This window comes from Salvelinus namaycush, chromosome 16, assembly GCF_016432855.1.
Source record: "Salvelinus namaycush isolate Seneca chromosome 16, SaNama_1.0, whole genome shotgun sequence".
Lineage (NCBI taxonomy): Eukaryota > Metazoa > Chordata > Actinopteri > Salmoniformes > Salmonidae > Salvelinus > Salvelinus namaycush.
The window spans coordinates 35,906,052-35,933,742 of NC_052322.1; the positions used below are offsets into that span (position 1 = coordinate 35,906,052).

Sequence of the window (27,691 nt, forward strand, 5' to 3'; positions counted from 1 at the left end):
GCACGAAAATGGGGAAAATGCATGTTCTTATTGGACATTCATTCCTCCTGTTTAGTGCCCACTGAACACAACCCAGTTGATTGAGGCGTCTGTATGTTACAAAGGGTAAGGCTGCCATTGTAAGCTCAGGTGTATTCATTACGCCAATTGTTATGGATGTTATGGACTAGAAAGTGTTATAAAGTGATGAAAAGATGAACTTGTATATCAAGAGTGTAAAATGAACATGTATATCAAGAGCGTAAAACGCATATAACACCCACTTGTTTGCCTTATTATTGTTTTTATGCAACTTGTTGTCAGAGACCCTTGCATCCCTATACATTCAACCATTATGTTGGAAAGGTTCACTTTGAAATAAAAAGAAGACCTTTGTCCATTTTGGATGGACTGGCAAACCCCTGTGCTGTGTATGTCGGAAAAAAAGTTGGAAAAAGTTAATGGAAAAAGGCTGGCCTTTAAAAACAAGAACTATTTATCTGGAAAATACTGACTGGTGTGGACAGAGTGCAGAGAGAGAGAGAACTTAAACGTAAAGAGCAGTGGGATATGATTACTGGAATTTTGGACAGAACTCTTTTGCATGAAGTGATTATAAAATCTAATGCCAAAGCAAGCAATGAAGAAAGGAATGTATTCTTCTTACTAACACCTCCCTTTCTGACTTAAAACTCCAACAAAAATGTTTCCCCTGGTCTCTCGTGGTTTTATTTGGAAATGTTTTGTGTAGAAGCGTTTGTTACAAGTCAGCGTCTACTGTCTGCCCCTCCTATAATTTTTCAGAGTGCAGGTGTCCATCTAGTTTCTCAAACTTAGTTCATGTGAGAAAAACAGTTTTACTTGAGAGCTTGTCCAACTATGGGAGCAGCCAATATTAAGACAAATGCATACCTAAAAGTATGTGTAAGGCTTGTTTAAACTGTTGCGCTCAAACTAGGCTGTACACATAAACAATTGAACTATCTCTCTTTTGCTTCTTTACAAATTAAAAACATTCCTCATCCTAAGTACCTTGACAGTTTTCCTACATTTCGCTCCATTTTCCATGAAAAGATATACAAGGTTCTCCTCTGGCTGTTCTCATGTTTTTCCATGCCTCATTTTTCCAATTGGCATGGTTTATGTGATATATTTAAAATCATTTTAATGCAATAACAATTTGGTGTAATTTCGATTATTATTAGCATTATTATATTCATCATACTCTCGGTGCACTTTTGCAAAGCAATCTCACTTATATTCAAAGGTGATGAGATGAGAACTTTGGCCATTTTTTAATAAAGTAGATGTGTGGTCCTAGAAGTGAATTCCCAGAGTGAGACATATCATGTTAATATGTGATACAGTAGATACAACCATGCTTCTATAGTTTTTGTGGAGGTGTGACTGACCATTTTCCCACCATAGTTTATTCCCCATTTATTTGCTACTTTAGAATCTTGGCCTCCATGAGCATGTGGATATGATTTGATTACTTAAACAGAGGTGTACTTTCACTGAAGTCTGCTTTAGACATAAAGAGGTTTAATGGGAGTCTTTGTAGAATCTGCTGCACAGGACAAGTCGTACCTAGACACTGAAACTGTGCTGCCCTTTTATGACTGCCTGTCTTATTGAAAAAAGGTAAGTATGTGGAAATGGTTCATTGCTGTAACAGATCAAATTAATGATAAACGAGTTACTTTGGCAAGAGCAGAAATTCAAGCCTTTTGGGTCCATATCATCTCACCTCGGGGACAACAAACCAGCCAAAACAAATGCTTTTTGTCATTTTATATTATGCTTATTACCGATCAATGATTTGTTTTAGACAAAAAGCATATTGTTTCACTCCTGTTGAGAGCAGTCGGCCTAAATGTAGATGGAAATACCAAACCAAAAGAAAGGACAAAGTCATCTCTGATGGTATGCAACGGCAAATATGTTCCCCTAAAAAGTATTCTACAATTGCTAGCAGCTGTTTATCATACATCTGCTTTGTCGATGAGAATCTGAAGCTTCAGTTTACTTCCCAAGCTTCATTCCTCGAGTGTGTGCTGGTTTTCTTCCTGACCAATTACTGTCCGTCTTAGTCATTCTTTTTGCTTTTTTGCTCTAGAAATGACATTTCTCAACCTCATTGCAGGTGTAGGGTTACACCGTCCATTGTGCTCCTCCTGTGCTCATTTCCCTGCCACCATTTCACTCTTCACTATCATTACAAAATCTGTGTTATTCATAAATCTACTGAGTGCCTTTGTGCGATACTGACCCCTAAGTTGGAGTGGTCAAACATGCTTATGTCACTGCTCCCTTGCCTTTCGTGAAGGGATGGAAGACCAGAACCTCTAATACAATTTGCTAATACATGGGGTCAGTATGTTCAGTCAGCTGCAGCTCAGGCTCCAGGTGACCTAAATATCCCGCCATCTTATCTATAACCTGATCTCAACACCCGGGGTGTATTCATTACTTCTTTCAACGGAAACTGTTTACTATCCAAACGACTGCAAACGGAATGAAACAAGGAGACCTACCAGAATTTCTCCAATAGAAACTTGTTTTGTAGCAAAACATTTTGCAACAATTGGAGTAATGAATACACCTGAGCTTACAATGGCAGCCTTACCCTCTGTAACATACAGACGCCTCAATCAACTGGGTTGTGTGGGCACTAAACAGAAGGAATGAATGTCCAATAAGAACATGCATTTTCCCCATTTTCGTGCCTACTGAACACAACCATGATCCTGCCCAACACGAGACCATTGTTGATAGAGAAACCATGGCAGAACAATTGCTTTTGAGGAATTTATTACAAATACAACTAATTGTAATATAAATCTATACAAGTTTTGCTTCAGGACAGTACTTAAGTTACAGATCATGGAACTCATGGAAAACAATTGATCATTTTCATGAGTCACAACAAACAAACAGGGTGTGGCAGTAATACTAAAATCTTTAAAGGGATACTTTGGGGTTTTGGCCATGAAGCCCTTTATCTACTTCCCCAGAGTAAGATGATATCGTGGGTACCATTTATGTCTCTGCATGCAGTTTGAAGGAAGTTGCTAACGACTGGAAGTCTATGGTATCTGCTTGCGTGCTAACAGATACCCATAAACTTCCAGTCATTGTGCCAACACTAGCTAGCATTGGCTTACAAAACTAGCTTTAACTTCCTTCATACCTGACAGATATATAGAAATGGTATCCACAAGTTAATCTGACACTAGGGAAGTAGAAAAAGGGCCTTATTGGCAAAATCCCTAAGAATCCCTTTTAATGTCTTAATTAATTACATCAAAATGTGGGGCAGAACTGATACAGAAGTGCACAGAGAAAGCTCTGAACATAAAAAAATATTAGCTTGAGACGGTCATCATGAAAGAATTGGAGGGGCTTGGCCTTCCAAATCTCAGTACTTCCTTGCAGCTGACCATGTCTGTTGTGTTGGCATTAGTTGGCACTGGTGGAGTGGACTCGTAGAGGACGCAGATGGAGCCATCCTCTCCTATCCGATAGGACACCTCGTACGGATCGACCCACATCGTCAGTTCACTGGGCAGGAGTGAGAAGAGTTGTTCTCGAGTGAGTCCAATGGTGCAAGCTGCTTGGCCAATCAAGGGATCCATTTTGTGGTTGATCCTGAGACATCTGTACCCCGAGCCTTTGCATGGAGCCTGGGGGAACCAGTGGTGTTGGTAGTGCTCTGTAAGAGGGCAATGAGAGCAAAGCATTAGACCCAGCACATTGGTAATTAAGCTAGTTTGCTTAATAGTAACTAAGTAGTAGTCTATAGGCTCTGAAATGTCAACAACACAACAATGGCTTTTACATAGCTAGCTACATACTCTACCTCCTAAAGCTTCCTCCAAAGAATGGGTGAACTCTTTCAGTAAGTCTTCTGACAAGTATCCAGTTGCTCTCAGCAATCTGGCAACAAAACTGGCCGCTGTTGAGACTTCAGTTTTCATTTTCGAAGCTAGATGCTATTCATCTCACCAGCCAGACGTTGAATAGCAACGAGCCCAAGTTGGCTCTATATCCGAAATATCAAGCAAAATGTAGACTTTCCTCCGTTGAAACAAAGGCTACACAACAAGGTCCAGAGACAACCAGTTGCCGTTGGTCTTTCTTTTGTCGAGTTGTAAACGCTAACGTCAGTTGGAAAACGAAAGCCACAATAATTCACTGAGACAATGTCGGGTTAGGAGTTACAATTTGGCACCTACCAAACGTCCGATAATTTGATTGGATCTAATGAAAATAAAGAAATAACTTGAGATATTGTAATAAATACCATTTAAAATAACACAAGCATATTGCTATTACATTGTTATAACTAACTTCTTTTTAAGCAGGGTTTCTCACAAACTTATAAACAGATACAGAGAACCACACACACACCCAAAGACAGATGGCTGGCACAGACCCTTCATAAACACTGATAAGGAAAGGCCTTGATCAAAAGAGTGCTTGGGTCCGCATTTCACGAGATAATGAGACACACACACATACTCAAGGACAGAGGGCTGACTACGCACACACAAAATCTCCTGCTTAGCTGAACATTTGATAACAAAGAACTTTTGCTATAAGACTCAGAAGGATGACGCCCAGCTCATCAGGACCAATCTGAGAAGACAACAACCTGTCCAGAACCAACCAAAGGACCAGAACTTCCAGACTCAACCTACTTTCTGTGTTGTATAAAATGTCTATGCATTCTGTTATCTGGGCTTTTTCTGGAGGTTCTCTATGAGCCGAAGGAACGAGACCGTATACGCTTGTACCAGATATCTTTACTCATAATTAAACTGTCGCTTGTCATACAATTTATCACCTTGTCTGAATCGATCCTTGACCGGCTCGCCCTTCTCCATATCCAATTATCAACAGAAACTTGGTAGCAGAGGATGGTTGTCTAGAGACCCGGTCCAGAGTGGTTGATTTGGGTGGGAGAGGGCGAGTTGGTGAAAGGACGGTTCACGGAGGACAGGTGAAATCTTTTGGGGGGGAGGACGACAGTTCTGCTCAACTCGGGAAACTGATCTTCTGGTCGACCATAAACAAGGTAAGCAAGACCTGTTAAATCAAACTTTGCATATTGTCGTATAGTTCTTCCAAATTTCGATCAGTGGTACCGAGTCTGGGTAAGAATTCTTGTTTAAATTTATGAGCATAGATGACATGTGAACGACAGTGAAGTGAACATATGTGGGAATAATTTGTAAGTCTTAAGCGCTATTATATAGTCCGGCTTGTGACCGGTGAGGAATAGGCTTAATTTGTGTTAAAAGCGCTATTATATAGTCCGGCTTGTGACCGGTGAGGAATAGGCTTAATGTGATAAAAAGATCTATTCGTATAGTCCGGCTTGTGACCGGTGAGGAATATAGTAAGCACTATTCAATAGTCCGGCTATTCAGTCGGTGAAGGGTAGGCTTAAAATTGGGATAGGCACTATTCAATAGTCCGGCTATTCAGCCGGTGAAGGATAGGCTTGTTCCATCCCCATTCATATAGTCCGGCTGTGACCGGTGACGAGTGGGGTAAAGTTTGTCAAGACCTATTAGTATGGTCCGGCTTGTGTCCGGTGAGGAGTAGGCTAGACTTATTCAATAGTCCGGGCGATTGTCCGGTGAAGAATAGTCTATTTGTGTTTGTAGGCGCCAGGTTGTGTGTTAAAAGCGCTATTATATAGTCCGGCTTGTGACCGGTGAGGAATAGGCTTAATGTGATAAAAAGATCTATTCGTATAGTCCGGCTTGTGACCGGTGAGGAATATAGTAAGCACTATTCAATAGTCCGGCTATTCAGTCGGTGAAGGGTAGGCTTAAAATTGGGATAGGCACTATTCAATAGTCCGGCTATTCAGCCGGTGAAGGATAGGCTTGTTCCATCCCCATTCATATAGTCCGGCTGTGACCGGTGACGAGTGGGGTAAAGTTTGTCAAGACCTATTAGTATGGTCCGGCTTGTGTCCGGTGAGGAGTAGGCTAGACTTATTCAATAGTCCGGGCGATTGTCCGGTGAAGAATAGTCTATTTGTGTTTGTAGGCGCCAGGTTGAAAAATGTTCAATGTTTAAGTGTAATGTTTCCAATGTCTAAAGTCTAAGTGTTCAACGTCTAAAGGGTAATGTTCATAGTGGGAAAAATTTAAATGTTTAATGTATACATGTAAAAAATTATTGGTGTTGGTTTAAACTGAGAAAGAATATTATTAGGACTGAGAAATTTTGCACGTTCCACAACGCCTGATAAACAAACGATACATAGAAAAATTAAATTCCGAGTGTACGAGGGAGGAACTCTGAGATAAGACAGAGTACGTGTCTCCAAGAATTCATCACGGGTATTTACCAGTGACGGGCTAAGTATATTCAGATAGTCTAAATATAGTGATGAAATTTAATCAGATGATTTAAAATATAGAGATAAAAGTTAAAATATAAAATACATGACAATATGACGACCCCAAATACTCCCAAGCTTAAATTTAACGATTTTCTAGATCAAAAGCTACAAGACAGGTCAGGGGGAAAAGAACAGTGGAAGACTATAAAGAAGGTTTGGGAGGGATTGAAGTTGAGATAGACACAGGTAGGTTATCTAGGAGGGGGACCGCCAAGCAGGGTCCAACTGAGTACGATGGAAGGCGGACTGAGAGAGGCAGTGCAGGAAGCTAGAGACAGGGAGGTAGAAAAGAATAAAAGTCATTTGTTTAAGAAGGAAAGGACCACCAAGAGAGGGAGGTCATATGCCCGCTCTTGATGTACACCAGATAGGTATGACTGATTATGTAAGGAAACTGACGGAACTCTCTGTAGCACTCTCTACCCAGGTTCGCAAGGTCCAAGAGGGGGAGCTGCCAGGAGCACGCCGGTTTTGAATGGGCTGTTATTGAATTGGTTTGAACAGGAGATATTTTAAGCCTATAGGGCATGGAAATAGAAGTGATAGAGAGCTTATTAGTAAAGAAAGGAATTTATATGGTTAGCATTTGTTTTGGCCATAAGAAGATAGAGATAGGTTTATTAAGGTTATGTAAGGACTTTAGAGATTGACACTATAAGACATGTTGTTAATTTTAAATCCATGATTTTAGATAAAGTCAAAACAGTGAGACACTTAGTTAATGTTTGGGACCAAGCTACAGACAGATAAGGGAAAGGGCAGACAGAGTGGCCCTCCCCGCACTGCTGAGACCTTGAAGGTTTGAGAGCAGAGAAGGGAGTTTTGGAAGGGGGCGCCAGGACAGAGATAACAGAATGGGTAGATAACAGTTACTGAATGGAGACAAAAGGGAGAATTGGACATGTGGAAAATGAAAGGGGCGCTCCTACATAATAATGTAGAACATAAGAATATTTTACTAAGTCATTATTTAGAATAGGTAAGGTTGATACCTGGGCAGAGCCAGGTATCAAACGGGGGAGGGGTACATTGTGGTCTAGGATAGGATGGGGCCTATTGGATAATAAACTAATTTAAAATTAAAAATTCTAGCTAAAAAATAGACATAGAAGTTAAATATATAATCAGATAGAACAAATGACAAACTGTTTATTAACCAAACCTGTATGTCCAAGATTTTATGCATTACAGGTGAATTAAAGGAGAAGGTGATTCACCCGACCTGGGGGCATATCGCACTTGGAGGGTGAGACACACTGACACTGCCGAATGATCACAGAGTTAAGGAGAAGAACCGTTACTAATAGAGTTCGGGGATCAACTCCTTAATGAAGAATTCCCTGCCCCCGACCTTTCCTCACTGTGTTTGTTCATAGAAGTGAAAGTGTTGCTTGATCTCTGGCTGATGATGTGTTCTCTGGGAGAGGAGGGGGCTTTACAGGATTGCTTGTAGTCCTGAGTTGTCTGTTTAGGATACGATGGGGATGTTACCATCGCAGTGCTGCCAGAACCACCACCAGTTCCAACAGACCAGGTTCAGCCGGCCTCCTCCACCACTTCAAGACCAAGTCCCACGCCATCACCTGAACTCTACAATCTGGTATAGGTAATAAATGTAAAAGACATCTCAGATAGTGACCAATTGGGGACTGAAACTGGTTATGAGGGAAGGGAGAATATGTGGTTGACCTACAAAACACTTAATAAAAAGGACTGTGTCGTATGTGGACATGCCAGACCTATTCTGGCTGCTCACCCATTTGCCCTAAGTAAGGGGGAAGGTTGGATGTGCATATTGGAAAGTTTAAGCCAAATTCAACCCTGTGTAAAACTCTGAGTCTTGTGTTCCCAGAAGTCCGTCCCCAGAAGACACCATGGGGGTTAAGGCATATGGGGGATATTACAGCTGTAACACTGGTACAGGTAGAGGTATGGACTATGGGAGGTTCCCTACTGCTGCCTGCATCACTAATGTCACTATTAACTAGAGGTGTTGCTGATGTATGGTGGATGTGTGGACCTGCCAGGCGGTTGACCACATTTTGAAAGGAGATTATCAGGGAACATGTGTTTTGGCCAGTCTGATAAACACCGTTGCCTATTATTGAGGTTACAGCTAACCAACTTTTGGGAGCTGCACATGTCAGAGGCTTGGGACCAACCCAGGAGACGGCAGAAACGTGACGCTCCTTGGTCCAAGAGTACAGATAACATCCACACCAACCTGTTGGGGGTCCCAATAGGGGTCCCCCACGAATTCCAGACATTAAACAGGAATGATGGCCTGTGGCATCTGATGCCCATCATTGGCCCAGCTATTGTTGATGCTAAGCATAATGCCTGGATCAATTATATCTACTATAATTAATGATGATTTGTTAAATACACCCACACAGCACTTACGGGGGTGGCTGAACAATTGGATGCTACCTCTCAAACCAGTAGACCAAGTAGACTAGCACTGGACATGATTCTGGCCGACCAGGGAGGTGTATGTAAAATGTTTGGAGAACAGTGTTAGACGTTTGTCCCTAACAATACTGGTCCGGATGGGAGCATTTCAAAAGCTCTGAGTGAGTTGGCAAGGTTATCGGTGGAGGTGAGGGGTCTTGCAGGTGTGGAGGAGAGTGGACTGTTCCCCTGGCTGGGTGGTTGGTTTGGTAAGTACACTACAGTGATGATTACTGGATTTCTGACCCTAAGTTGTTGTTTTTAATATGCTCATGTTCCGTAATGCCTGTATCATACCTTGTTTGAAGAAGTCTGTTACAGATGTGGAAAGGGCCTATGGTATGATGCCGCTGCTTGATGCTCCAGTTGGAGAGGCTGATACGAAATCAAGCTTTCGCAGGAGAGTGGGCCTGACAGAGGGGGACCCTTGGTTCGCTGTAGTTGATGTTGTCGAATGAATAAAAAGATATGTTTGTCCTCCCTGTTGTGAAGGTTTCAAGTTCCCGGGTGGCGACGAGCCCACCTGGTACAGGTTGAAGAAAGGGATGGACCTGAGGGTTTAACATGATCTAGCTTTTTATGTCACGTCTCTTTTGAGACGTGAAGAGAGGGAATCAAAACTTTTTCCTTCTGAAAAAGTTCCCTGTCTCTGCTTGTCTTAGCTATTTTTGTCACGTCTCTTTTGAGACGTGAAGAGAGGGAATCAAAACTTTTTCCTTCTGAAAAAGTTCCCTGTCTCTGCTTGTCTTAGCTATTTTTTGTCACGTCTCTTTTGAGACGTGAAGAGAGGGAATTAAAACTTTCTCTCTGAGAAAGTTTCCCTGGTTGTTTACTTTTGCTTTTCTTACTCTTACCTAGTTTATGTCACGTCTCTTAGGAGATGTGAAGAGAGGGCATATGAAACTTTCTCTTCAAGAAAGTTTCTGCATATACTACTCCTGCTTGATCCCATGTTTATGTCACGTCTCTTAGGAGACGTGAAGAGAGGGAATCAAAACTTTTTCTTCTGGAAAAAGTTTCCCTTCTTGTGCCTGGATTCGCTTAAAGTTTATGTCACGTCTCTTGTGAGACGTGAAGAGAGGGAATCAAAACTTTATCTTCTGATAAAGTTTACTCTAATTTTGCCATTTATAGCTTTTGTCCTAGCTTTTGTCACGTCTCTTATGAGACGTGAAGAGGGGGATTTGTAATAAATACCATTTAAAATAACACAAGCATATTGCTATTACATTGTTATAACTAACTTCTTTTTAAGCAGGGTTTCTCACAAACTTATAAACAGATATAGAGAACCACACACACACCCAAAGACAGATGGCTGGCACAGACCCTTCATAAACACTGATAAGGAAAGGCCTTGATCAAAAGAGTGCTTGGGTCCGCATTTCACGAGATAATGAGACACACACACATACTCAAGGACAGAGGGCTGACTACGCACACACAAAATCTCCTGCTTAGCTGAACATTTGATAACAAAGAACTTTTGCTATAAGACTCAGAAGGATGACGCCCAGCTCATCAGGACCAATCTGAGAAGACAACAACCTGTCCAGAACCAACCAAAGGACCAGAACTTCCAGACTCAACCTACTTTCTGTGTTGTATAAAATGTCTATGCATTCTGTTATCTGGGCTTTTTCTGGAGGTTCTCTATGAGCCGAAGGAACGAGACCGTATACGCTTGTACCAGATATCTTTACTCATAATTAAACTGTCGCTTGTCATACAATTTATCACCTTGTCTGAATCGATCCTTGACCGGCTCGCCCTTCTCCATATCCAATTATCAACAATATAAAACATTTTCAGATAATTATTTTAATGTACATAGAATATGATAATTTCACCCCTTTGCTGCTAAACATTATTTTTGCGTCATTAAGCCACATCTACTAATCAGACCAAACGTTGTTTAAATGACGTCACAAAGCTTCTTTCTCTATGGTGACGCAGCACCTCAATCGAAGAACTCAATCACAGCGCCACCTGTGTGTTTAAAAAAATGTACTACATCAAGTACCACATTTTACAACTCAGGCCAAAAAGCTCTTTCTTGCTGCACTGTACTATTTCTAAACTAAAGCAAGGCATACACCTAATATGGCACACCCTTTTCAGGCTACTGAACTGACCCAGCCAAGCTGTACTATGCCGACCTGATAACACATTCATAGTGAGAGAGAGCTCTATTATCTATTTATTTTTTATGATCTTATTTTTTATTATCTATTTCACTTGCTTTGGGAATGTAAACATATGTTTCCCATGCCAATAAAGCCCTTAAATTGAATTGAGAGAGGGTGAGCTCATGGGCTCCTGAGTTCTTCTGCAAAAATATAGAATTAGATAGTTGGATAAAAGCAGATTTTTTTTTTTCACAAGCACTTATAAAGGATACTAACCTCAACATCAAAACCTTCAATCAAAATCCAAATTCCATACCTAAAACCTTGATTTTGGACAAAATTACCTGAATGGACTATTACTACCAAGGACTATCAAGAAAAAACTTCTAACAAACCAAAACATGCAGAAGAAACACAGCAGAACCTAGAAAAACCATCCAACACTAAACTGAGTGAGTAATGTTAAGTCTGAACCTACTTTTGAAACCAAAAAGTAAAATACAATAATCTCTAGGTAATGTTGTTATATAAAGCTTAATAAATTAGGCTACTAAGCTACCAGGACAGAACTGACAACTTCAACTTCAATTAGCACTGAAGTGAGAAGTGTGAAAATCATTGAGCCTAACAATGGCAGGAGAGTTTCCCCCATGCTGAGTGAGCCCCCATCCTGAGTGAGTCTGATCACACCTCTTCAAACGGTCCTGCAGATGAGGATAGTCACCCCACCCAGTACTAAACACACCCAGGTCAAACAACTGCACTGCTCCTCCATCATTGAGAGGGATAAATTCACAGAGCTGGAGAGGGACATGGTGGAGCTCAGAGAGCTAGCCCACACAATCCAGACAGAACAAACTCACAAAACAGACCAGCACAACAACACACCCCCAACAAGACCCGGAGGGCAGAAGGTGGAGATGGACGGCTGTCTGAGAGAGCTGGCTGCTCTACGGACTGAGGTGAGAGAACTTGAAGAGGCACACCTGGCACTGAAGGAGGTGAGAAAGCTGAGGTGTGACAGAGAGCAAGACACTCCCCCAGAGAAGCCAGCAGAACAGCCGACCTCAGAACCGGACCACATCCTCAACACCACAACGGGACAGACAACACAGGACACACCAACCCAAAAGACACCCCCCGCTAACAGCCCCCCTGTCAGCTCCCCTGATAGCTCTCTTGACAACCCCCACACATCCACTGAGGACACACAAAAGCCAGAGATTGTGCTCCTCATTGACTCAAATGGCAAATACATTCAAGAAGTTAAACATTTTCCCAAACACAAAGTGACTAAACTCTGGTGCCCAAACACTAGGCATGCCCTGGAGCTGTTGTCAGAGGACAGACTAAGGTCCCCCAGCCACATCATAATTCACACAGGTGTAACCGATGTGAAATGGCTAGCTAGTTAGCGGTGGTGCGCGCTAATAGCCTTTCAAACGGTGACGTCACTCGCTTTGAGACCTTGAAGTAGTGGTTCCCCTTGCTCTGCAAGGGCCGCGGCTTTTGTGGAGCGATGGGTAACGATGCTTCGTGGGTGACTGTTGTTGATGTGTGCAGAGGGTCCCTGGTTTGCGAGGGGACGGACTAAAGTTATACTGTTACACAGGCACAAATCACCTGAGGGCCTAGCAGGAAAGGGTGGCCACAGCACTCAAGGGAGTGACTGAAAAAGCTTATTTCACTTTCCCCAACGCACATCTCCAACCTGCTACCACAAAAAGACATTCACCCTGTCACCATACAGCGGGTGAATGCAAGAACTTCGTGAGACTGTGCCTCAAAACCTAATGTCTACCTGGCCCACCACCATCCTGGATTTAAACAGCCTTTAAACAGCTAATTAGAGCAGGCCTAACCCACTCTAACCCACTTTATCACCGACCTCAACCCAGAGTCTCTTAGAGTGTTTACAGTCAGTCCACTGACACCCCTATCAGATCACACAAAATCACACTCTACTTGAACAGAGCTATGCTCAATCATGAAGCATCAAAGCCAAAGGAACTGAATAATATTAAGAAATACTATAGATGGAAGGAAAGTAGTGTGTAAATCTACCAAAAAACAATTGGGCAACAGCAAATTCAATCCCTTCTAAATAATTTTCTGGACAAAATGTTTCACTGTAATAGTGAAGGAGTAAACTTGGCAGTAGAACACCTAAACAGTATATTTGACCTCTCAGCTTCCCTTTCAAATCTAAAAATGTCAAGCAGATAACCTAAAAAAATTAACAACAATGACAAATGGTTTGATGAAGAATGCAAAAACCAAAGAAAATATCCTCAGTGTACAACGTAAAACACCAAATAATGCATGCAGAGCAGAATTAGGCCGATACCCGCTAATTATCAAAATCCAGAAAAGAGACGTTAAATTCTACAACCACCTAAAAGGAAGCGATTCCCAAACCTTCCATAACAAAGCCATCACCTACAGAGAAAGCTAGTCACAAACACAAACAGACCCCACAGAGCCCCAGGACAGCAACACAATTAGACCCAACCAAATCATGAGAAAACAAAAAGAGAATTACTTGACACATTGGAAAGAATTTACAAAAAAACAGAGCAAAATGGAATGATATTTGTCCCTAAACAGAGAGTACACAGTGGCAGAATACCTGACCACTGTGACTGACCCAAAATTAAGGAAAGATTTGACTATGTACAGACTCAGTGAGCCTTGCTATTGAGAAAGGCCGCCAAAGGCAGACCTGGCTCTCAACAGAAGACAGGCTATGTGCACACTGCCCACAAAATGAGGTGGAATCTGAGTGGCACTTCCTAACCTCCTGCCAAATGTATGCCCATATAGAGACTCATTTTTCCCTCAGATTACACAGATCCACAAAGCATTCCAAAACATATCTGATTTTAATAAACTCCCATATCTATTGGGTGAAATACCACAGCGTGGAATCACAGCCGCAAGATTTGTGACCTGTTGCCACAAGAAAAGGGCAACCAGTGAACAACAAACACCATTGTAAAAACAACCTATTTTTATGTGTATTTATTTTTCCTTTTGTACTTCAACTATTTGCACATCATTACAACACTGTACATAGACATCATTTGACATTTGTAATGTCTTTATTCTTTTGTGAGTGTAATGTTTACTGTACATTTTTATTGTTTATTTAACTTTTGTTTATTATCTATTTCACTTGCTTTAGCAATGTAAACATATGTTTCCCATGCCAATAAATTGAAATTGAATTGAGATAGACAGCCCACCATAAATATTCTTTGCTCTGTTTTATTGCCTCTGTTTATGCCAATGACTGTAAATATAATGGACACTGATCATGTGACAAAATTCATTATTATTATTTTTTTAACTGCATTGTTGGTTAAGGGCTTGAAAGCATCTCAGCCCATGTGACAAATACAATTAGATTTTATTTCTATGTGAGACTCAATAGCACATTGAAGTCAAATTAAGACAGTTAAGATGGAGTCTCATGGAGGGAGTTATCTAGCACTCCTGTTAGGCAGCTAGCTAGCTACAGTTACCCATAGGTGGCTAGCTAGTTTTATAGTTTGATCATTTATTTCAATACGTTTCAGAATTCCCCAAAATATGTTTATGAAGCAATTTCCATTTTATTAGGGTCCTCACTACGAGACTAAGCCAACTTGCCAATGCTAAAGTCAATATCTTCTATATTTTTTTTTAGCAAGCTAGTTTCATAATTTTGTTTGACATGCTGAAATGTTACACTAAATAATGGGTTCAATGACATACATCTGGTATATTCAAAGCAATTATTGGTACAATGATTGTCTTCGGTAAATGTTTTTATTTACATGAAAATTGACCACGAAAATGGCCATTTCCCCATTCACTATAATGGAGGATCCTGTTTTCTGCAAACATTGCCTGCAGTACCACGGTTGGCCTTGTATTTCAGTGGCTTCAATGAGAGGGGCAGTCATTATCCCCTGGTTTAGCATACACCACAATTGGAAACATGCTGGAAAGGACAATCTGACAATAAAATGTATCCAAGCCAGCACAGTACAGTTTGGGTTGGCAATATAATCTAAAATGGGTAATCGTTTTACATATTTATTTAATCCAAAACTGATCCGTATGACCTGTGGACTTCCTGATCTAATGCCTTTAATAATCTTTAGCCAAGCAGCTAAAAGTATTGTGTACTTGACTCAAACTCATGGTCTCTGCGAGAAGGAGGAGGTTGAAAGGGCATGTTTTCATGAGAACCTCATTCATGGGTTAATTAGCTCCCTGAGCTAATGCCTATGCTTACATTCAGCATCAAACACGATCTTGTGTCTCGAGACCTGAGTTCAAACCTAGTCGGTCACAATAGGGCTTGAATGCACACATGCCAGCTACCAAGCCTGGGCCTGGTAGAAGGCACTCACACAGTGAGATTTCACAATAGCTGTTTGAATAAACATACTATTAGTTCATTTTAGTATACTGTAAATGCACGGTATCCTTTCAGTTGAGCATACTAGTGCTACTCCTGTTTACCGGAAGTTGATGCTATTGCTATGCAACCTCTTGCTAGCTTGTTAGCATAACAAATGACTAGCTATACATTTTGGGTGTGTTTGTAAATTCAGAGCGTTTCCCTTTCGGAGCGCATACTGTACGCTTTGGTCGAGGTGTAGGGGTTGATCCAATGTCCGTCACAACAGCAGTCAAGCACACAAGCTAGCTACTTCCAGATACAAATGAGAGAAGGCCTCACTCTGACCATTTTACTCCCCCAAGCAGAGCTGGTTAGGCTTTTTTCATGTTATCCAGAGCATTGGTGACAGTCACTGTGCTGCTTGCAACAATTTAATTACGCATTTTTTTTGCCAACACAGGCCATTTTCAACAGGTGTTGAGCGTGAGGGCTTCCGATTGTCGCAGTGGTCTTAGGCACTGCATCTCAGTGCTAGAGACATCACTACAGGCATCGTGGTTCGAATCCAGGCTGTATCACAACGGCTGTGATTGGGAGTCCCATAGGGTGGTGCACAATTGACCCAGCGTTGTCTGGGTTTGGCCGGTAAATAAAAAATGTGTGACTTGCCTAGTTAAACAAAAAAATAATCAGTTATTCTGCACTCTGACAGACTCGAGTACTCTGAAATTGGAGTAGATAGTGTGAAAATATGCTTGGCCTATCATGGGGGTGTGAGTGTGTGCTGGAAGTAACATTTTGCCCCAGATAGTGTGCTGAGAGGCTGTGGTTAACCTTGAGTGGGAACAGTATGTTTTCTATGCAGGTGTAAATAGCTCAACAATGTTGCAGAACTGTCTGTGATAAGTGAGGACACGAAAAACAGGAACCAAGCTTGTGACCTCAGTTTCTAGGATGTGGGTGCGTAATCTAGAGCAACAACGCTGGACAGTTGGAGCACCTGGGGGCTGGGACCAGCCTGTGCGCCAACGATAGGTTGAGCGAGTCTAGACCACGCTCAGCCTCTACTTTGACAGGCCAGCTCAGAAGCGGGAACTAACTCTGTCTTAGTATATAAGAAGAACTCTGTATGAATAAGTTAGTTCTCTGTTCTGCCCTGCGTGGTGATACAGAGAACCCGTATATACGAAAATTGCATTTACCATTTATCGCTTGAGTTTAATAAAAGTACTTATAGTGTATTCGGTGACTCTGCATCACATTTATCCTGATACCAGATTTGGTTGACGCAATAACAATAGTGAATGTACCATTTACCAATTAGCTAAGAATGACGTGAATAATCAAGTCAATAAACGTTGGGTAGTTAGTTAGATAGCATATAGTTAATATACTGGCAAGTTCGATGTATTAATAGCCAATTAACGTTATGTAGCTAGCTACCTACTGCAGTAATGATATGCTTTGCGGTTTTTAAGGACAGCGTAGCCAACATAACATGTAGCGTAACTTATTTGAAAAGTAATTACTTTATTACATTGCTCAATATTTTCTTAACATTTGTCATAATTAGTTAAAGCAATGAAATTGTATCCGCTCTTGTCGGATTTCGGCTGCATTTTCCCCCGACATTTTTTTCAAATCTGAAAACATAGTGAAGCCACGCCCATTTTTAGGAAGAATTGTATTATGGGCCATAAAACACGGAAATAGTGTCCACTGTTTGTATACTTTGTATTTTCGCGAATGAAGTACGACACCCGGGAACTTTTGGCATACTAACTATATCCAATAAGCATACGACATACTCAATTTACGTCACAAAAAAATAGTACTGTTAGTATGAGTATTTGAACGCAACTCAAAACTCTTCTCTTTGTCACGTCCTTGTTTGAGTTTGCGGAGATCTATATTAGTCTCAGCCATTGGTATGTATGGCTGGTTACAGTAACAGTGGGATAAAATATATAATGCCAGCTGACGCTTAAACCGACTAGCAAAAGCCTAAAACTGACCCATACCAAATTGTTTATACATTCTGAAATGAAATATCGATTTGGGTGTCAGACGTGTCGTTATAGACTTAACCAGTAACAGTGCAGTTACAGAAGAAGCCGAAGGACAGTTATGTCACTGTGATTGTTTGGTAACTCCCCTTGATCACCACCTGGTGGACATACTCACGCTGCACTAAGCAGAGGGAAGGAAACTTTCAGAGCAAAATAAAGCAGGGTGCAAGCATTGCGGTTCATGGGATAGTTGTGTGTTGTAGCAGCAGAACTCTTCTGAAGAATGTCGTCATAACTAATCAGGTAATCTTAGCTATATTTTAATTACAGACTTTCTCTATTGGATAATATTGGATTTGTAATGGAATTTTGTTTTGAATATCGCAAGGTCATCTCACCGGTAACATTAGTTTCCTGGCTAGCTAGCTAACTAGCTAGGAAGATGGGCCAATAGGACCTCTAGCTACTACTATAGCTAGCGAACTCTAACAACAAGTCAAGTCTCTAGCTCAAGTTAAGTTGTTTGAAACTCAGTTATATTGGTAGTGCTCTACAGTGGTTGTCTTATGTAAAAGCTGAGGACATGGATTTTTTAACTAAAAGACCAAGCTATCTATTCACCCTTTTCTTCCCTGTATGTAGCCTACTGACATTCACCTTGATTTCACCTTTTCCACAGGCAAGCAACATGTCTTTTGCCAGTCTGTCCAGAGGAAAGATGGCCCTATCGTCGTTGGGTGTGTTGACTGCAGGAGGGACAGTATTGCTCAGATGCTTCACCCGACGGTGAACGCCTCAGATCTGGAGTTTCACCCACCAGCTTACCCATGGACTCAGTGGCATGCTGTCATCTCTTGATCATGCCAGGTTAGATCACCTCCTTTATGTTATTATCACTCATGTGAGGGGATGTTTACATGGCTCCCTGAGAAACACGTTGAGGTTACACAATTCTCTCATGCCTCTGTTGTTTTGTCCCACAGTATCTGACTTGGATATCAGGTGTACAAGCATGTGTTTTCTGCCTGTCATAGTATGGAATACATGGCCTTCCGAAACCTTGTTGAAGTCTCGCAGACATAGGCTGAAGTTAAGGTGCTTGCTTAAAAGGTGAGATTAACTGACTTATGTTACTTAAGCATACATTCCAAAATAGAGTAATCAGCTGTTTTTATAACTACTAATGAGAAATTAAAAAAATGAATGTTGATGCTAAACATTTTTTCCACGTAGATGGCCCTGACGACTCTGTAGAGATGTTGACACGTCAAGGGAAGCTGTCGGACTACTTCCCCAAGTCATACCCCAACCCAGAGGCTGCCTGTGTGTCGAACAATGGCGCCCTACCCCCTGACCTCAGCTACATAGTCAATGCCAGGTGATTCTGTAGGCTGCTTAAAATAGGTTCACCCCAAGCAAGATCTAAAATGTACATATGACTGTTTACACAGGTTTAGTTCCTTGCTTTGAATCTAGGGACATTTGTAGCTTTCACCTAACCCTACCTGTTATGGCCCATTTCGCCAATTTTGCTGCCTTTATAGATTATAAGCACAAGTGAATAGCTGAAGGACGAATCCAAGATGACGTAGCAGTAAGACATGTTTGTTTTTGTCCAGTGTAAATATTCTGTTTTTTTTTGTGTGCATTTCAATATTTTGAAATCACATTTTTTTTTTCATTTGAGAATTAAATATACCTTCCTGCAACCCGCCTCACCCAATGTGGTACGGATCTGATATTTTTTAGACCTTATAACTGGAACCTCCATAAGAAGCTAGCCAGCTAATTAGCTACTAGCTATTTAGTCATTGTTAGCCACTGCTGGTGGTCTTTACCTTTAGCTCAGACACCAGCCGATTTAGCCCGGATAATACCTGCCAGTCTGCACAGCGCGATATCAGCCCTGAGCATATCGGACTGCTTTTTTCCACTACATTACCGGATTCCTGCCGCAGGCTCTGGACCATCACACCTGATCATCGCAACTAGCTAGCTGCTACCGAGTGGCTATTGTGACTAACGGCCTTGTCCAGAAGCAAGCACCAGTTAGCCTCGAGCTAGGCCCATCTCTCAGCTAGCAAACGATGTACACCAACTACAATACCTCTCTTGCCAATTGGCCTGGACCCTTTGTCGACACGGAGCCCCGCCGATCCATCACTGCTGGTCTGCTGACGTAATTCAGCCTATGTGTTCTCAACCGGCCTCTGTCGGTGAAGACCCATCTGCTAGCCCCGGCCCGCTAGCTTTCTGAACTCCCGCTCGCCTAGCGTAGTAACGACTACCGAACAGCTCCCTGTTTCCTCTATTGCTGCTCATTGGACCCTATGATCACTCGGCTACACAGCTGATGCCTGCTGGACTGTTCATTAACACGGTACTTAATTTTGTTTATCTGTCTGCCCCAGCCTCGAACTCAAGCCCTGTGTGTAGCTAACTGACCCTCTCTGCCCATTCATCGCCATTTACCCGTTGTTGTTGTCTTAGCTGTTTACCCTTTGTTGTCTTACCCGTTGTCTTAGCTCTCCCAATCAACACCTGTGATTGCTTTATGCATCTCTCTCTAATGTCAATATGCCTTGTATACTGTTGTTTATGGTAGCTCTCATTGTTTTATTTTACTGCGGGGCCCCTAGTCCCGCTCAACATGCCTCAGATAGCTCCTTTGTCCCACCCCCCACACATGCGGAGACCACACCTAGCTTAACTGGCGCCTCCAGAGATGCAACCTCTCTCATTGTCACTCAATGCCTAGGTTTACCTCCACTGTACTCACACCCTACCATACCCTTGCCTGTACCTTATGCCCTGAATATATCCTACCACGCCCAGAAATCTGCTCCTTTTATTGTCTGTTCCCAACGCACTAGACGACCAGTTCTTATAGCCTTTAGCCGTACCCTCATCCTACTCCTCCTCTGGTGATGTAGAGGTTAACCCAGGCCCTGTGTGTCCCCAGACACTCACATTTGTTGACTTCTGTAACCGTAAAAGCCTTGGGTTCATGCATGTTAACATCAGAAACCTCCTCCCTAAGTTTGCTTTATTCATTTCTTTAGCACACTCTGCTAACCCTGATGTCCTCGCCGTGTCTGAATCCTGGCTTAGGAAGGCCACCAAAAATTCTGAAATGTCCATCCCCAATTACATTTTCCATCAAGATAGAACTGCTAAAGGGGGCGGAGTTGCAATAGCCTGCAGAGTTTTGTTATACTATCCAGGTCTATGCCCAAACAGTTCGAGCTTCTACTTTTAAAAAATCCATCTCTCCAGAAATAAGTCCCTCACTGTTGACACTTGTTATGGACCCCCCTCAGCTCCCAGCTGTGCCCTGGACACTATGTGAATTGATTGCCCCCCATCTATCGGCAGAGTTCGTACTGTTAGGTGACCTAAAGTGGGATATGCTTAACACCCCGGGCGTCCTACAATCTAAGATAGATGACCTTAATCTCACACACATTATTAATGAACCTACCAGGTACAACCCCAAATCCGTAAACATGGGCACCCTCATAGATATCATCCTGACCAACTTGCCCTCTAAATACACCTCTGCTGTCTTCAACCAGGATCTCAGTGATCAATGCCTCATTGCCTGCGTCCGTTATGGGTCCGTGGTCAAACGACCACCCCTCATCACTGTCAAGCGTCCCCTAAAACACTTCTGCGAGCAGGCCTTTCTAATCGACCTGGCCCGGGTATCCTGGAAGGATATTGACCTCATCCCGTCAGTAGAGGATGCCTGGTTGCTCTTTAAAAGTGCTTTCCCCACCATCTTAAATAAGAATGCCCTTTCAAAAAATGTAGAACTAAGAACAGACATAGCCCTTGGTTCACTCCAGACTTGACTGCCCTTGACCAGCACAAAAACATCCTGTGGCGCACTGCACTAGCATCAAATAGTCCCCGCGATATGCAACTTTTCAGGGAAGTCAGGAACCAATATACACAGTCAGTTAAGAAAGCAAAGGCTATCTTTTTCAAACAGAAATTTGCATCCTGCAGCACTAATTCACAAAAGTTTTGGGACACTATAAAGTCCATGGAGAATAAGAGCACCTCCTCCCAGCTGCCCACCTCACTGAGGCTAGCAAACACTGTCACCACCGATAAATCCACGATAATTGAATTTCAATAAGCATTTCTCTACGGCTGGCCATGCTTTCCACCTGGCTACCCCAACCCCGGCCAACAGCTCTGCACCCACTGCAGCAACTGGCCCAAGCCACCCCCTCCCGCTTCTCCTTCACCCAAATCCTAACAGCAGATGTTCTGATAGAGCTACAAAATCTGGATCCTACAAATCAGCTGGGCTAGACAATCTGGACCCTCTCTTCCTAAAATTATCCGCCGCCATTGTTGCAACCCCTATTACTAGCCTGTTCAACCTCTCTTTCGTATCGTCTGAGATTCCTAAAGATTGGAAAGTGGCTGCGGTCATCCCTCTTCCAAGGGGGAGACGCTAGACCCAAACTGTTACAGACCTATATCCATCCTTCCCTGCCTTTCTAAAGTCTTCGAAAGCCAAGTGAACAAAGAGATCACCGACCATTTCGAATCCCACCGTACATTCTCCGCTATGCAATCCGGTTTCCGAGCTGGTCACGGGTGCACCTCAGCCACGCTCAAGGTCCTAAAAGATATCATAACTGCCATCGATAAAAGACAGTACTGTGCAGCCGTCTTCATCGACCTGGCCAAGTCTTTCGACTTTGTCAATCACCGTATTCTTATCGGCAGACTCAACAGCCTTGGTTTCTCAAATGACTGCCTCACCTGGTTCACCAACTACTTCTCAGATAGAGTTCACTGTGTCAAATTGGAGGGCCTGTTGTCTGGACCTCTGGCAGTCTCTGGGGGTGCCACAGGGTTCAATTCTCTGTATATATCAATGATGTCGTTCTTGCTGCAGGTGATTCTTTGATCCACCTCCTAAGCAAACAACACCATTCTGTATACATCTGGCCCTTCTTTGGACACTGTGTTAACAAACCTCCAAACAAGCTTCAATGCCATAAGACACTCCTTCCGTGGCCTCCAACTGCTCTTAAATGCTAGTAAAACGAAATGCATGCTCTTCAACCGATCGCTGCCCGCACCCGCCCGCCCGACTAGCATCACTACTCTGGACTGTTCTGACTTAGAATATGTGGACAACTAAAAATACCTAGGTGTCTGGTTAGACTGTAAACTCTCCTTCCAGACTCACATTAAGCATCCAATACAAAATGAAATCTAGAATCGGCTTCCTATTTGCCGAACATACCCTCGTAAAGCTGACTACCCTACCGATCCTTGAGTTCAGTGATGTCATTTACAAAATAGCCTCCAACACTCTATTCAGCAAATTGGATTAAATCTATCACAGTGCCCTCCGTTTTGTCACCAAAGCCCCATATACTACCCACCACTGCGACCTGTATGCTCTCGTTGGCTGGTCCTCACTACATATTCGTCGCCAAACTCACTGGCTCCAGGTCATCTATAAGTCTTTGCTAGGTAAAGCTCCGCCTTATCTCAGCTCACTGGTCACCATAGCAACACCCACCTGTAGCACGCGCTCCAGCAGGTATATTTCACTGGTCATCCCCAAAGCCAATTCCTCCTTTGGCCGCCTTTCCTTCCAGTTTTCTGCTGCCAATGACTGGAACGAATTGCAAAAATCACTGAAGCTGGAGACTCATATCTCCCTCACTAGCTTTAAGCACCAGCTGTCAGAGCAGCTTACCGATCGCTGCAGCTGTACACAGCCCATCTGTAAATAACCCATCCAACCAACTACCTACCTCATCCCATATTTGTTTTTCTGCTCTTTTGCACCCCAGTATTTCTACTTGCACATCCTCATCTGCACACCTATCACTCCAGTGTTATTTGCTAAATTGTGATTACTTCGCCACTATGGCCTATTTATTGCCTTACCGCCTTACTTCATTTGCACACACTGTATACAGATTTTTCTGTTGTGTTATTGACTGTACGTTTGTTTATCCCACGGGTAACTGTTGTTTTTGTCGCACTGCTTTGCTTTATCTTGGCCAGGTTGCAGTTGTAAATGAGAACTTGTTCTTAACTGGCCTACCTGGTTAAATAAAGGTGAAATTTAAAAAAAAGGACAGTTGTGAAGGAAATGGTCTTATGAGTGTGCAGTATTCACAATCTGCCTCCGGCTTTCCTTGCAGACATGGAGGAGAGAACTATGTGTTCTCCTTACTGACAGGGTACTGTGACCACCTGCAGGGGTCGACGTGAGAGAGGACCTCTACTACAATCGTAATTTCCCTGGCAAGGCCATTGGCTTAGCTCCTCCCATCTACAACAAGGTTCTAGTTTGAGGATGGTGAGTGGTCTACATTGTGTGTAGATTAGACTCTTCTCTTTATCAGACTAGGATATCACACACCTGTACAAAACCACTAGATATGCACTGGGCATGTTCAACGGCAACCCTTTTTCCTAATGACATCGCTCCACAGGCACCTCAGCCACTATGAGCCAGGTGGCCAAAGATGTCTGCACCTTCCTGAGGTGGACAGCAGAACCTGAGCACGATCAGAGGAAATTAATGGTACTGAAAGTGTGTGGCTCTCAATTATAGTTCTCTAAGCTGCCTACTTTGTTGGGCAACTAGGTCATACATTTTTTATCTAATGCCGTTGATACTTGTGATGGATGCCAATGACGGTATGTTTTCTTTTTCTCTACAGCTACTCATGGGGTCTGAATCTAGGTACCATTGGTCTATTACATGAAGAGACACAGGTGCTCACTTTTTGAAGAGCTGGAAGATAGATAGCATACAGACCACCAAAATAAGACAACTCAACTTCATCCACTGCTTTCAATCACTACCGGTATACTCCTCCCAGGATTATTGACTTAATTATTCAATTTTCTTTAATCTACCCCCCATTTCATCCTCTGACATTTTGCGAAGTATTCTTATATATACAGTTGAAGTCGGAAGTTTACATACACCTGAGCCAAATACATTAACTCAGTTTTTCACATTTCCTAACATTTAATCCTAGTAAAAATTCCCTGTCTTAGGTCAGTTAGGATCACCACTTTTATTTTAAGAATGTGAAATGTCAGAATAATAGTAGAGAGAAGGATTTATTTCAGCTTTTATTTCTTTCATCACATTCCCAGTGGGTCAGACGTTTACATACACTCAATTAGTATTTGGTAGCATTGCCTTTAAATTGTTTAACTTGGGTCAAATGTTTCGGGTAGCCTTCCACAAGCTTCCCACAATAAGGGTGAATTTTGGCCCGTTCCTCCTGACAGCTGGTGTAACTGAGTCAGGTTTACAGGACTCCTTGCTCGCACACGCTTTTTCAGTTCTGCCCACAAATGTTCTATAGGATTGAGGTCAGGGCTTTGTGATGACCACTCCAATATCTTGACTTTGTTGTCCTTAAGCCATTTTGCCACAACTTTGGAAGTATGCTTGAGGTCATTGTCCATTTGGAAGACCCATTTGCGACCAAGCTTTAACTTCCTGACTGATGTCTTGAGATGTTGCTTCAATATATCCACATAATTTTCCTACCTCATGATGCCATATATTATGTGAAGTGCACTAGTCCCTCCTGCAGCAAAGCACCCCCACAACATGATGCTGCCACCCCCGTGCTTCACGGTTGGGATGGTGTTCTTTGGCTTGCAAGCCTCCCTCTTTTTCCTCCAAACATAACGATGGTCATTATGGCCAAACAGTTCTATTTTTGTTTCATCAGACCAGAGGACATTTCTCCAAAAAGTATGATCTTTGTCCCCATGTGCAGTTGCAAACCGTAGTCTGGCTTTTTTATGGCGGTTTTGGAGCAATGGCTTCTTCCTTGCTGAGCGGCCTTTCAGGTTATGTCGATATAGGACTCGTTTTACTGTGGATATAGATACCTTTGTACCTGTTTCCTCCAGCATCTTCACAAGGTCCTTTGCTGTTGTTCTGGGATTGATTTGCACTTTTCGCACCAAAGTACGTTCATCTCTATGACGGCTGCGTGGTCCCATGGTGTTTATACTTGCGTACTATTGTTTGTACAGATGAACGTGGTACCTTGAGGAGTTTGGAAATTGCTCCCAAGGATGAACCAGACTTGTGGAGGTCTTGGCTGATTTCTTTTGATTTTCCCATGATGTCAAGCAAAGAGGCACTGAGTTTGAAGGTAGGCCTTGAAGTACATCCACAGGTACACCTCCAATTAGAGTCAATCAGAAGCTTCTAAAGCCATGACATCATTTTCTGGAATTTTCCAAGCTGTTTAAAGGCACAGTCAACTTAGTGTATGTAAACTTCTGACCCACTGGAATTGTGATACAGTGAAATAATCTGTAAACAATTGTTGGAAAAATGACTTGTCATGAACAAAGTAGATGTCCTAACTGACTTGCCAAAACTATAGTTTGTTAACAAGAAATTTGTGGAGTGGTTGAAAAACTAGTTTTAATGACGCCAACCTAAGTGTATGTAAATTTCTGACTTCAACTGTATATCTTTTTCTTTTTTACTGTGGTCAACAATTTCAAGGTTTTTTCCCCAGTTATTTTGAGGTCAGGCTTCATGATTGACAGCACTGAATCAAAATAGGACAGGTGTTAGGAAAACTGGTATATTATCGCACAAACATTCTGTACACATTTTATGTGCAAATACTTAACATACACATGTGTAATCAATAAAATGCATTTCCAATGACCATATTGTTTTTGTGGTAAGGAAGGGGAGGGTGATTAATTACATACCCCGATGGTTATAAGTATTCACCCCCTTGGATTTTTACACATTTTGTTGCGTTACAAAGTGGGATTGAAATAGATTTTTTTTTTGTCATTGATATACGAAAAATACTCTTAATGTTAAAATTAAATTCTACAATTTTACAAATTTAATAACTAAAATATAGTTGTTCAGGAGTAAAATTTGGATTAACAAATCACATAAATTACATGGACTCACTCAGATAATAGGGGTTGACATGATTGTTTAATGACTACCCCTTCCTTTGTCCCCAATATACACACATCTGTAAGGTCCCTAAGTCAAGTATTGAATTTCAAGCACAGATTCAACCACAGACCAGGGAGCTTTTCAAAAGCCTCAAGAAGAAGGGCAGTAATTGGTAGATGGGTAGCAATAACAAATCAGACATTGAATATCTAAGCATGGTCAAGTTAATAATTATGCTGTGGATGATGTATTAAACCACCCAGACAAATTGAAGATAGTCATCCTTCTGAACTGAAGGACAGGAAGGAAACTGCTCAGGGATGTCACAATGAGGCCATTGGTGATTTTAAAACGGCTACAGTGTTCAATGGCTGTGGATAGGAGAAAACAGGATGGATCAACATTATAGTGACTCCACAGTAATGACCTAAATGACAGAATGAAAAGAATACACATATACAAATAATCCAAAACATGCATCCTGTATGCAGCAAAGCACTGAAGTAATACTGAGGGGGGAAAACACGGCAAAGTAAAACACTTTTTGGCCTTAATGCAAAGCCTTATGCTTGGGGAAAATCCATTACACTCATTAACTGCCTCCTTATTTTCAAGCATGGTGGTGGCTGCATCATGGTATGGGTGTGCTTGACATCGGCAAAGACTGGGGAGTTTTTCAGGATAAAAAGAAATTGGATGGAGCTAAGGACTGGCAAAATCCTAGATTTCAGCAAGACAATAACCTAAAACAAAATGTCAAATCTACACTGGAGTTGCTTACCAAGAAGACAGTGAATGTTCCTGAGTGGCCAAGTTACAGTTTTGTATTAAATCTGTTTGAAAATATATGGCAAGACTTGAACATTTCTGTCTAGTCATAATCCCCAACACCTTGACAGCTTGAAGAGTTTTGAAAAGAAAAATGACAAGTAAATACATTTTAATCAAACTTTGACACAATGTGGGGGAAACCCAAGGGGGGGTGAATACGTATGATAGGTTGTGTATATGAATGGAAGTTGGACACTAGAGAGTTTTAGTCACATGCAAAGGGTTGTAAGGTACAGTGAAAATCTTAAGTTTTGAGTTCCAACAGTGCAGGTCAAGTCTGGGTGGAGGAGGAGCAAGTAGCTGACTAGTGGTGGCTATTCAGCACAATAAATGTCCATTAGGTGGGGGCAGGGCCTGTTGAGGTGGGGGATGTTCATAGGGAGCAGCGAAGGGTGACAGGGGGAGCAGGTGGCTGACCAGTGGGGGCTATTCAGCAGCCTGACGGTCTCGGGGTATAAGATATTGGATCGTCTTTCAGTTTTTGCCATGATGCTCCTATACTGCCTGCGCCTG

At 42.2% G+C, this 27,691-nt stretch overlaps 1 protein-coding gene and 1 long non-coding RNA gene across 2 annotated transcripts; one reads left to right on the plus strand and one right to left on the minus strand.

Moving 5' to 3' along the window:
• Nucleotides 1–2,776: 2,776 nt before the first annotated feature.
• LOC120061385 (protein BTG1-like) lies at nt 2,777–4,267 on the minus strand. Its single transcript, XM_039011162.1, has 2 exons — nt 3,842–4,267; nt 2,777–3,694 (listed from the first exon to the last, which is right to left on the minus strand). The coding sequence occupies exons 1-2, from the start codon at nt 3,957–3,959 to the stop codon at nt 3,348–3,350; spliced, it is 465 nt and encodes a 154-aa protein (XP_038867090.1). The 5' UTR covers nt 3,960–4,267; the 3' UTR covers nt 2,777–3,347.
• Nucleotides 4,268–4,822: 555 nt separating this feature from the next.
• On the plus strand, nt 4,823–6,161 carry LOC120061392. Its single transcript, XR_005478325.1, has 2 exons — nt 4,823–5,661; nt 6,053–6,161. It is a non-coding gene; the product is annotated as an uncharacterized LOC120061392 (long non-coding RNA).
• Nucleotides 6,162–27,691: the final 21,530 nt, after the last annotated feature.